Raw genomic sequence first — 13071 nt, forward strand, 5'->3', positions numbered from 1 at the left:
ACCACCAATCCAAGTGTTAGACTAGCTGTTCGTGTACAGCACTTTCTTAGGAAATGTCACATGTTAATGGGAGAGTGCTCCAGCTTCCCAAGCAGAGGACCAATTAAGGAAAGTTTGCCTTGGTCCCCATTCCTGTGGAATTAGAGTGGGCCCTGTTTTTCCAGTATTGATCCTTGAGCTCATTTGTGGTGTTTGGCATTCGTCTCCTCGTTGGTGGGCCCATCTCAAATACTCTCTAATTAGTCTTACTATGGTACCCCTCCCTGTGCCAACTGATAGGGGATATCAGCAGGGAGAAGGGGTTCCTCTCACCATTTATTTTATATTTCACCCTGTCAAGAAAAAAAGAAGTCTGAGTCTTCAAGAAAATCAAGTGTGTCATTCTATATAATTCATTGTGTCAATTTAGATGTAGTGACCTTTGAAATATGGCAAATTTCCTCAGTACTGTAACATATTGAAATTCAAAATCAGGTTTTCAAATTCTAGCGGTGTTAATTACTCCCTCTGTGCTTCCATTGCACTTTCTTCATAGCCCTCTTACCCTATCATATTTGTTTAATGGACTATTTTGCTTGCAAACAACCATGATTCACTCAGCCTAACTCAAATAATGAGGGCTTATTTTAAGGATGTCAATGCCAATAATGGAGTCGGAGTGTCATGAAAACCTCAAAATAGAAGCCAGATAACGACCAGGCATTATAGTGACAGGAACTAGAGAGTGCTTCTGGGTTTAAGAAAACAGCGCTATGGAACTGAGCAGGTACAAGTTACGGCTTTGCTAAGAAGAAACAGGAGTAAGAGGATTTCTGTATATCTGTTCCTTTTGTTTGTTTGTTTAGCCCCCTCTCTTCTGACTCATTCTATTTATATTACCTCTCAAGAGGGACACATTGATTGTCCTGGGTAACGGCTAAATAGCAAGTAAGAGCAAAGATACTTTCTCCTTGCCAGAACACACACAGGGCCCTGACTAGCCTGTGGATTGGCTGTGTGTGAGTCAGGTGCCCAGTCTCTGTCCAATCAGCTGTGAGCACAGATGTGACGGTGCGATATCTTACGTGGCTGCCAGGACTGCCTCCTTTCCTTTCCTCAAAAGGGACTGTGTGTTTGACAAGCTCCTTAACTGATTTGTACAACCTCATAATGACTGGAAGCTTTAACTGGATGAAGCCGGTCTCCTATTAAAAATGCCTATAGTGTTTAGCACAGATTCTGGCATATAGTAGGTACTCCATAAATTAATTAATTAATTATGAGAGAGGACACACAAATGGGGGAGGGGAAGAGAGAAAGGGGAACAGAGGATCCAAAGCAGGCTCTGCTCTGACAGCAGAGAGCCTGATGTGGGGGTTCAGGAACTGTGAGATCGTGACCAGAGCCAAAGGCAGCTGCTTAACAGACTAAGCCACACAGGCTCCCCATGCTCCATAAACTATAGCTAAAAGAATAAGTGAATCTTTATATTCTTCTTTCCTGAGGCTGTGGGTGAAGTGAAGTAATGGAATCTGCATGTGATTTGGTATCATTTACTTGCCAAAGGCAGGGAGTTCCAAAGTTACATAATCCGTTTTAAGACTTGGTATATCTTACTTTACCTCTGTTGTTTCTAGATTTCTTTTCTTGATCTTTAGGAATCTAGCCTTTGTGGTAGAGTCAGCAAGTCAGTATTCTGTGAGGCTGTCTTAGCTTGAGCTGCTATAACATAGATCACAGACTGGATGGCTTAAACAATAGAAATTGCTTTCTCACAGCTTAATTGCAGGCTAGTTGCTAGCCTCCAGGTGCCAGAATGGCCAGGTTCTGGTGAGAGTTTCCTTCCTGGTTTACAGAGAGCCATTCTCCTCATTCTCTTGCCGTGTCCTCACGTGGTAGAGAGCAGGGAGTGGGTGTCTCTGGTGTCTCTTGTCTCCTGTCACAGACTCCATCCTTATGACCTAATGACGTAGGGTCACCCAAAGGCCGTATCTCTAAATATCATCACATTGGGGATTAGGGTTTCAACACATGAATTTTGAAAGACACAACTATGTAGTCCCTAATTTAGTATAACTTTCCTTTTCAGACGAGAAACTGGCTGTCATTCCCGCTATTCTCTCTAGCACCCCAGAATCATTCTCTGTAGGACACTATAGAATAAACCCACTAGCTTCCTCAGGAAAAAGCTATTTTGAAGAATATAGCTTAGCATTCTGGTTTCTTGTGGATCTGGCACTATTTCTGAGAGGGAAGGCTAGAGATCCCTCCTCAGAATATGAACTCTTTCTGCTACACTGTGAGCTCCTCAAGGCCATGGGCAGACATCACAGGTGTTCAGAGTAGGGATTGGGGCAGGAAGAATATGTCAGGTCCCTCTCAAAGGGATTATAGGCACGCTGCATGATGGCTTCCATCCCTCTATAGATTTGCCAGTAGGATCGTCTCCAAGTGACAGTTGCACCAAGATTCTGTTAGGCAAAGTGGGCAGTGCAGACATGCAGCACCAAGTACAGGATTTATTATGCTTTGACAGAGGCCTTTTCATGCCTGGGAATTCCTCTGATCACATCATTATCATTCACTTGCTCCTTCCTCTGTATCCATAAACCTGATCAGGACAGAAAATGGGCTTAGAAGCAGAGGAAATATTGTACTGATTGGAAAATGAATCTTCCCTTTTACTAAACTTCCACCAAAAAAAAAAAAAAAAGAATATCAATTCCTTCGTGGTAGGCTCTTGGTTCTTTCCACATAGCTTGAAAGGAGAGCTTTCCAGTACTTGGAGGTCTTCCGAAAGACTGTATATACCTGTTGCATACAATAACTAGGTTTCCTGACAATAATTACCTTTGCTTCTTTCTCCACTACCATGTTTGCTTCCCTGAAGCCTTCGGAAGAGTCGTGGTCAATTTCTGTGGAAAAGTAGTGCTCACCCACATTTTATTCCTCCTCTCTATGGAGCTGTCAAAGCTTGGGCTAGAACAGTGTGGTATGTGAGCCTGCTGTGAACAACTTAGCAAAGGAGGTTGGTGTCCTCAACTAGACAGAGTAGATAATAAGTCTTGTGGGCAGGATCGATGATAAAAGGAGGGGGGGGGGAAAGCTGAACTAAGAGATGGGGACAGCCAAACAGATTCCAGCTAAAACTGGTGCAGCCTGCTAATGAATCCACTAGCCAGTACTGAATTCTTGATACTCTCCCCATTTCTCAAATCAAGTTAAAAAATTGATTCCGTGCCAGTTAGAAGGGGCAGAGCTGTCACTTACCAGGGAGATTAACTTGCTTTGTTGAATACTGACAGGGACTAGAGAAGGGCAGGACCCACACAGAATGCAGGGCACTCTGATTTGTGGTAACCTCGAAATCTGAAGTAGAAGTAAATTGAGAGTTTGTAATTTGCACCAGCATCCAGACTAAGGTAAACCGACAGAGGGAATTTAAGGAAGTCATACACCAACATGAATTTTTGCCCTCTCTATGGATCCTTTTCCCAGACTGGCCAGCCCTTTGAAGGTACAGATCCTTGTCCTCCGGTGTTCAGAGTCTGCACTTTCATATTTAGCCATCTATACTGATCAAGAGAGGTTGGGCCCCAAACACTGGTGAAATGATGGCTCTGCCCAGCTCTGGAACATTGTGGAACTCTTGTGGGTGGGGAAGTCAACTGAGTTGAGGAAAAGACACCAAGGATTCCAAACACCAAGTGTTGCCTCTCACTAGTGTGGGCAGTTTTTTGTTTACAAATGGGGCCCTAGGAGATTCTTTACACTCTAGTCACATCCGTGAACACCACAGGGCCTGGCTGGCCATCCCTTAGCAGGATTTCTTTAACCACCACATTTTTGCTCTGTGGCTTTAGATGTTAAGTCAGACTGATGTTTAAATGTATCTAAAGTGACCTTCAGTGTCCTTTTAAATATCACCCTGCTCAGCATAGACAATGCCAAGTAAAAAAGTGCTGTGAATACATAAAGTTAGAAAATATGTAAGACTGTGAATGTGTGCATGTGGCACAGGGGGAAATTACTGAAAGAACTGACAATACAAATTATTCTTCCCTTAAGTTCTTCCTAATTTTTAGAGAAGTTTTAATATGCACAGAAACTGGGGCATCCTGAGGAATTAGAGAATTCAAGTTATCCTTTATAATAAAACCGTTGACTCACAAAAATCTGGGAAGCTGCCTAGTGCCCCTCTCCCAATTATACTGCATTTGAAACTTGAAAGGGGGATAAATGCGTTGTTTGTTTTTCTTTAGCTCTTAATCAAGCTCCTAGGAATGAAGAGTAACAGACTGGAGGCCTCTGTCCAAATCTCGGATCAACTTGACTTTGGTTCTTTCCCTGGGCTACCTGAGTTAAGTTGCTTTCTTCTGTTTCTTCAGGGAAGCATGATGACAATCTTCCTTTCCATTTAATTCTTCCCAAGCTTGTTGGAAAGAGCCATTAGTTTATGTTTTATTCTTTATGCCTGTGAGATGTTGGGATGAAATACTCTCGATAAACCACAAAGCCTATTACTATTTTAAGTACCTGCATCTTCCAGGAGAAGGAACACGCTGGCTCCCTGCAGGAGAAATAAATGGAGTCAGCTTTCTGGCTGGCACACTGTCTTTAGGAAAAAATAAAAAAAGACACAGATCTTCTTGTTCTGTCTCCTGCAGAAAATGTGTCTAGATCTAGTAAAGCAAAGCACAAATTTCAGAGGTGTTACGTGTCCCACATTCTGTGCTACACAAATCGGTTTTTTGTTTGTTTATTTTTTGGTCCAAAAGAACAAGCTTTGAACACAAAAAGGAGAGGATACTAAGGTGTTGATGAAATGTGTTTTCTAAGATGGGTATAGGAAGAAACATGTTCTTTCTCATTTTAGTGTCTTGTTTCATGGCTGTGAAGGAAAGAAAGCGATTTTGGCTATCTGCGTCTCGAATGTTCTGTGCGGTTTGTGGGAGCACCTGGTACTTCTGAACAAAACAGCATGCAGAAATATTTTGTTCTGTTTTCCCATTGTAATCACTCTGAGTTTGGGGTGTGTGTGTGTGTGTGTGTGTGTGTGTGTGTTGGTTCCTCTCTTTGTGTTCTTGTCAAGATTGACAAGCATCCATGTGTTACCCAGTGACATGGAGTTCTTGCTTGAATAATCATGACTAAAATCCAGGATATTTCAAAACACATTATTGACTCAGAGGGCCACCCTCTAGATTGGATTCTTATGAATTAACTCTGACAGCCTCAGTGAGGTGGTACTTGGACCCCAAACTGTCAAGTCATCCCATGCTTCTACTATAGCTCCAATGTGGCATCCTTGCTCCAGGTGCTAGGATATGCTTTGTGTTGCTTAAAAGGTTTCTTTAATTAATGTTGCAGAAAATCCCACATTGAGGGATTAAATTGAGTCAAAAAGTAGACCATGAGAAGAGTAACTCAAGGTTCTTTTTATTGGAACTAGGTGACACTATCCTATTGACTCTCCCTCAGGGTGAACCCTAACTAATGCTTTGCTGGGAGGAAGATGGCAGAACTCAGGGGACAATTGGAATGGAGCTGGGGATGGTTCTTAATGAGAAGTAATGAAATTGTGTTTCACTCTTAGCATGTACTCGGCATGTACTGAGGTTCTGGGGAGGAGAGCATGACAGTCTTTGATGGAAATTGTCTAAAGGGTCATTGCATTGGGATATGCTGTGCACGAAGCCTTCCGACCCTTGTCTTCTGCCTATTAGTAAGGGGTGGCTCCAGAAATGCTGTATGGGAAGGGTTTAGAAGCTGTTTTCCTTTGGAAAGGAGAGGAAGAGAGGGGACTTGCCTAGAAGTAGAATTTGTGCAAGCAAATTCTTTTGTTTACTGAGATGCTCTCTCTTTCTATTTTTCTTTTTTAAATGAGTGGTTTGACTAACCACCCTTCCCCCAAAGCAAAGAAGCCCATGGGTGATGCCCTTAACTGATTTCTTGGGCAATGCAATTCCATGCCTTTTTTTTAAAGCTTGTGCATTAATTTATCATCTGTATAAAAAAAAAGAAACACAATTATTGCAAAATGACTGCTCACAGGGCCCATCAGCAGTAATAATTCCATTTTAATAGGCATATATGGGGGCACCTGGCTGGTTTAGTTGGTAGAGCATGTGACTCTTGATGTTAGGGTTGTGTATTCGAGACCACGCTGGGTGCAGAGCTCACCTAAAAAAATGAAAAGAGTAAAAAAAAATGGACACAAATATGGATTTAACCACTGGTCTCAATATAGCAGAAAGTATCAAACTAAAACTGATGGAGGATATTGACTTGATTAGTTATTTATAATCATTTCTGAAGCACTTGTTTTCCAAAGGGGAATCAAAATGGGTTTGCAAAAATCATAATGGGTTTCACAGCATTTTTGCCAATGCTTTCTTGAAGGATGCTTCTGTTATCAACAGAATATGAGAGTAAGCTTTGCAAATAATCTCAAAGAAAATGTTTGGCAAATAATTCCTAAGAAACCAGAACAATCTGCATAATCCGTCAGAATGATCTTGAACATTTTATGACACCTAGATTTTATACATTCCCATACTGAGGTGATCCAAATCGTTATCACTGAGAAAAGAGATTCAAATACATATGTGTTTTATATTCACTAACATTTCCCCTATGATTTTTTTTTTGTTTTTAATTTGGTGTGCTAGAAGACTCAAGTTTTCTAAATACTTTGTTATCTACCAAACAAATAAAGTGTGGTTCCTGCAACACTGCTGCTCACGGTACCACCTCTGGTCCAGACTGCTTTCCCATTAGAGTGGGTAACATTATCTGTTGGGAAGTGGCCTCTTCGTCAGGGATTCACAGTCACTTTAAAATTATATTAGCCCCCGATTTTGCATGTTCTGCACTTTATCCCTCTTCTCTAATCTGAGTGTTCTGTAGCCTACTCCTTCGCTGAGGTCCTGGACATCTCACAATTTGGTGTAGTCTCAGGTTCAGGAGCAGCATGAGTATTAAGGCAGAATCTAAAATTGTCATCTTTTCATCACTTCCCCTACTTCTGTAGGGCACTGTGGTGATTTCCCCGAACTAACAGCTTCATAATTTCCTTCCGTGCCTGTGCCACTCAGGTGTTGTCTTGGGTTTTCTCATTCCCACGGTCGCCTTTTAGCTACTCTGAAAACTTAACTCCACGCATTTCACCATTCTCATACAGCCCACAGTTTTTAAATCACAGAGTTTTGTTTTGTAAGAAGCTCCTAACCCCGTTTTGACAATTTGTAAAGATAACTTACTTTCACTCCAAGCTTCCTAATCTTAAAATCCCAGTCTCCTCTTATTTATGTGCAATATAAATGTTTGAGCTTTAGATTTCCTCCATAAATAGTTACTATGTTACGCTTATACATGTCTGCCTTTTGTAAACTTGGTAAGTACAAATTGTAAACATTAACTTTATTCTGCGCAGCACTGAGCACAATGTCATGATCACTTAAATGCTTTTGATGATGAAGGTGAAGATGATAATGACCATGTAATGCTGTTCTGGTTTGAAAATATCACATAGGTATTCTGGTACAGTTTTTTTTTTTTTTCTTTTAAATGAGTTGTTCCTCATTCTGTAAAGCTGTCATTCTTCATTAGCAAAAAAAGGTTACAGTAAGTTATAATTAGTGTTTAGTGCCCCGTCAAATAATTAAGTATAATAAAAGGCTTTCAGTGAGTTTAATGTTAACATGGTATAATTAAAGCCAAGTCTTGAAATGCATTAGTTGTCTATTATGTCAGATATTTGATGCTTTTTCCCTCTACACATGTGATTTTCAAATTGTGCTTATAGTAATGTCATCAAAGACAAAAACTCACATGACTCAGATGCAAAATGGGCTTTGCAGTGCCCAGCAAGGGCAGTATTCAGAAAATGAAATCACTTAAAGAACTCTTTTATTTACTGGTAAGGAAACTGAGTCCTAAAGATACTGTGTGACTTGCCCAAGGTCACACACTGGTAAGTTAATTCTTCCTGGATAGTGAGAATTTGGCATTCAGTGTTGTACTGAAGTGATTATTATTACTGCTATTATTTCTCTGAAGTATGGGATGTTTGCTGGAAAAATGCCCATTCTGTCTCTATTTTGATGGGGTGAAAAACTACACGAGGTGAAAGAACATAATTTTTGTACTTAGCTCTTCATGTATTTAAGTGGTTTTAGGATGCAGGGCTTTGCCATAGCACCTGTTTTAAGGCTTAGATACAGAGACAAGGCTTGAATCTCACCATTTTCTCATCAGAATAACTGGAATGTGCCCAGATAGTTGGCCATTTCTAACCCTGCATCGTTGGAGCTTCTCAGGCCTTCTCTTGTGCGTATCATATAATCTTTTCTATCCACAAAGATTTTGAAAAATCAGCAGAGTACAAGTAGCCCCTGAAATAAAGGCATCATTCAAGGAACAAAGTAGAAGGAGGGCTCCAATTAAAATGATGAAAATCTTTAATTTTTATTTAGGTATACTTGTACGGACACGTGTATATACAAATACAGATTGTATGGGTTGGTTTGTGTGTGGGTTTTTTTTTTTTTTACATTTTCTTTTATGTTTATATAATGTCAGCATTTCAAAACAGCACTCGATGAGTAAGTGCAAAGGAACTGCAAAGCAGGGCAGTACAAGCACAGGACCACACGGAGCTGGACTTCACACCCAGACGCACACACAATGAGTGGCTTCAATGGGGTGTCAAAAGTAAGCATGGAAAGCGGATTTTGACTCACGGGTAACCTCCAACATGCCAGCATCTATTAAACTGTACAGACAATGGGAGCAAGCCCATTGTAGGGAGATTTGTCTCACATCCGAGCAGCTCTTGGGCAAATGCATGGGAAAAACTCAGTGATGCCAAACCAGAGACAGACCTGCCCATTCACGGTTCTGAGGGAAAATAAAATGTGGGCGGAAGGAAAGAGACAAAAAAAAATAAACATCTAAAAGGGGGGGGGGGTGGTAGGCAAACGGGGGTGTTGGTGGAGGTGGTTTTCAAAAGAAAAAACGACTGACCACAGCTCTGAGAGCAATGAATGGAGGGGAATTTAAACTGTTTTATTAATTTTGGAGAAACTAATGAAAATGGCTGCTGCCGTTGCTAAGGCACCAGAGAAAAACAAAGTCCCTGAAAATCCACAGGTACTGTGCGACTCTTCCTTACACAATGACACAGGGAAACAGCTCCCATTTAACCTTCCTAAATGGACTGGCTTGAAACCCTTCCCATGCTTGAGCCACGTGGGATTCTGGCACCTCTTCCTGGGGAGAAATGAAACAGTCTATGAAAACCACCACAAACAGAAAACCAAACCAAAATCCAGAACTGTTACTAAATTCCCTAAACCTTTTTAAACCAACATGCTGGGGGAGGAAGAACACCACAGGGCTCCAACATCAGACCTTGAAAACAGTGAGGATAAAATATTGATCAAAAAAGTCATGTTGTTTCAGGTCCCGAGATGATGGAGTCTTACGACTGGGCGGGTGATGACCACACACGAGTCCTGTATGGAGCAGTGTCTCAGCCATTTGTGACTCTTCTTAGCCACGTATACATTGGATGTTTCAAAGCCTCAATGCATGTTTTGTATCCTGAAAGACTATTGTTCTCACTTACAAAAGACATAAGAATCAAATTAATACTTTATTATCAAACACTATATACAACAGAGGTCGCTAAGAATACAGAATTTAAAGAACGCAGTTTTTTTTTTTTTTAATGTTTTACTTTTCTTTCCTCTGCCACCCAAGAAAGTACAGTACAAAACAATAGTCTAAACTAACACGAACTGTTACCTGGTCTATTAAAGGATACACAGTATCCACTAAACAGACAGATCCTTATTTCCCTGCTTCATGTTGCAAAGCCCTTGGCAACCAGGGGCAAAGGTCGCTGGGGTTTGACTAACTGGGGCCGAGAGGCAGCTCAGGCTGCCCTTCAGACTTCTGAGTTGTTTTTTGAATTAAAAGCTGCTACAAAATTGCATCGACATCCTCCTAAGCCCCCAGAGGGTTGTAACACTACCATAAAAGGCCACCAGCACTTTCTGGACAAGATGAAAACTGTCTGATACCAATCATTTTCTTGGAAACTCCGTGGCAAGCATTACCTACAATTACATCACTTAAAGGTAGAGAAGCACACTGTCTACTGGTGTGGATAGTCTTGCTTTTTTTTTCCTTTTTAAACTTAATTTGTAGTGGCATGATGAAGTAAAGGGGTCTAATTTCACTGTGAAAAATGAAAGACAATGGCAGAGAGGGCCATGAGTAATTATTTTATCATTTGTTAGAGACAAATGCTAGCAAAACCACAGAAGTCACCATTTCTAAAATGAAATTAGCACTGCTAATGTAGTTATGACTAACTGGAATCATTATAGGATCATTTGATTTCCTTGTGGTTATAGAACATGCAGTATTATTTTGGTTCTGACTATTGATCCATTTTAGAAGGTATCCGCCCCCCCACCCCCACTCAAATCCCACTGGACCAACAAGCCGGTTAACTATTAATAAAAAGAAGTATTACTGGGTATTACTGAGAGTGCTGAGCATATACAGAGTTAAAGGAAAAAAAGAATCCAATGCTGTGAACTTTTGTTTCAGTGAAATGGTGGCTGCCTTCTGTGACAAGACTCTGCCACTCCACAGAAGCTCCTGATGTCTGGGGGAACAGCACTGACGGTATCTGCAAGGCCAGCAGCCTCACTGCCATGGTTCCAAGTGTGAACAGACCCGGCAGTAACATCCATTCCACATGGATCAGGTAAGCCCAGATTACATTTCAACATGTGTACAACTCTCCAGGGTGCAAGTGCCTTTACAGCTGCCTTTCATTCACATATTTTTCTAATTCAGAGTTACTCACAATTTCGTAGCCAATTCCCATTCATAAAGTCTGTCCATACTGTGACCCCTCTCTTTTTTCATTTAGACATTTAAAAAAAACAAATACATATTTTTAAAAAGCCTTATTTCCTGGACCGCTTCCAACTTTTCACCTATGACATAATCATGGCATTTATTTTTGTTTGTTTGTTTTATTTTGAAAGGCATGGTTTCTATTGACATGCCGGGCAGTTAGTAAAAAGGCTAGATTTTCTTTCATTGGTCTGACACTTTCCCCTGTCTAGGCTTTGGAGCTCAGTTTGTGAGCCTCACCAGTAGTAACCCCAAGCTTGTATTTCCTGGTAACCAACTGGAAATGTCCCTTGTTGGCCATGCTAAGATTCCTCAAACAGGGTCATCTTGCGTTTATTCTCCTTCTGCCCCGCCCCCACAATGAAACAAGATAGCCCCCTAAATTTCTAAATGTATCAAGGGATACCACTTTTTTTCTCACAAGTTTAAATAGGACAAGCATATATACTCACTCTCAGCATAAAGTATATCTAAATAATGTATTTTCTATTCTAGTGGATTTTTAAAAAAATATTTTGTTAAAGTCTTTGGGACTCCATCTTGTTTATCTCCCACAGATAAACACATGTTCCCCCTACGCTTCAGGCTGTGTCAGAAAGGGAAAGAATATAAAATCAACACTTGAAATTTTTTTATTCCAAACTTTGGAATTTTTATTCCAAATTTCCCTTTAGCCCTCCCAAGTAGTGCTGACTGACTCTCCTGGTGACAGGGGTGTGTGTCTGAGCCCCTGCAGTTGTGGAGTGTGGAGCAAAACGTGGGTACTAGGGTGGGAGTCGGGGAAAGGCCACAGCACACTGGCGCTCCAGCAAAGCCAAATCACATCTCCTCTGGCCACTGACCTCCTTTCCTTGGTACATATTGTCCCCCAGAGGAGTATCCAAAGCTATTCCATTATACACTCATCAACCCTGGCTTGTCAGCCTTGGGGAAGGTCACTTTATTCATAAAAATGCCTCTTTGAGTTTCTTTAAAAAAAAAAAAAATTGTAGCACCATGGTGATCTGTATTCAAAGGAAAAAAAAAAATCTGGTGTGCATTGCCCAGTCACCAAAAAAATTAGAGGCACTCACACATACACACCCCCACCAAACCTAATTTTCTCTGTTCTCACACTTGCTCTGTGCTAACATTCCCGCACCTGACCTGCTTTCTAGAAAAAAAGGCTTCTTTCATGGAGCACAAGTTTTGCCGTCAAGAATGCTTTAAGACAGTCATCTTAAAACAAAACAAAACAAAAAAACCCCCAGTGTCTCAACCTTTTAGAAGCCTGTTCATTTATGTACTCCTAGAGGAAAGGGTGTAATATTATATCTATTCTTAATACCTCCCCTCTGGACTCGACACGGTGACACGATGCCCCGCACGATCAGCTTACAGTCCTGAATGAGAAGGCATAAATATTGTATGGGAGAGCACAACCCTCCTGGGCCTTGCTGTTCCTGGCTGCATCTGCCACTATTCTTCCTTGTCCGTATACCGCTGACACAGGACGCTAACGGAGGTGGGCTCTGAGAGGAGAATGCACAGGAGCTGACGACCACTGGTGTCACTGTGACAATTTGGCATTTTCATCTGGAGTCCATTTAACTTGGAAGGGGTGAGAGAAAGTCAAGGGCAAGGGCTAGGGGTGGGATGGGGTAGGGGAGCAGCCACTACTTTAGCCCCTCCTGGCCCCAAGTTGTTGCTTAGAATTCAGGCTGAAAGAAAGAAAACAAAAATCTGACATCTGCCAAAAAACCAATAACAAGTCCCTTCTTAGGATGAGCAGTTAGGTGGATCTCTGGTGTTCCAAGACCCTGATGTTTTCTGTGACAGGTGACGGGAGGAGACTGTGCTATAACGTCAAAAGCATCGCCAGGAGGAACAGTAGGATTGCCAAAAGGCGGCTGGGTATCCTTGGTGTTTGTGCCGCGTTCTCACCGCGGGATGGCTCGGCTGACTCATGTACGGTGTCATCTGTTCAAATAGAAAGCACACATTCCAATGAGATTTCACATCCTTAATAACTCTCTTGCAGCAGCCTGCTGTTAACAGACCTCGCCACCCTCTGCAAAGTAGGGTAATGAACCTTGTGCCACCATTGACTTTCATGTCTGCATAATCACTCATTATTTACAGCAAACAAAGGAGAAGCAGAGAAAATTGGACTTT

The 13071-nt window shown here is 41.4% G+C and overlaps 1 protein-coding gene across 2 annotated transcripts in view; it reads right to left on the reverse strand.

The window, feature by feature from the left end:
- Positions 1 to 8423: 8423 nt before the first annotated feature.
- EFNA5 (ephrin A5) overlaps positions 8424 to 13071 on the reverse strand; it is a 275650-nt gene continuing 271002 nt past the window's right edge. For both annotated transcript variants that reach the window (XM_043595086.1, XM_043595078.1), the window contains one exon: positions 8424 to 12876. In XM_043595086.1, coding sequence (XP_043451021.1) covers positions 12755 to 12876 — 122 coding nt within the window. In that variant the 3' untranslated portion in view covers positions 8424 to 12754. The remainder of the gene's footprint in view (positions 12877 to 13071) is intronic.

The sequence above is a fragment of the Prionailurus bengalensis genome, chromosome A1 (genome assembly GCF_016509475.1).
Source record: "Prionailurus bengalensis isolate Pbe53 chromosome A1, Fcat_Pben_1.1_paternal_pri, whole genome shotgun sequence".
NCBI lineage: Eukaryota > Metazoa > Chordata > Mammalia > Carnivora > Felidae > Prionailurus > Prionailurus bengalensis.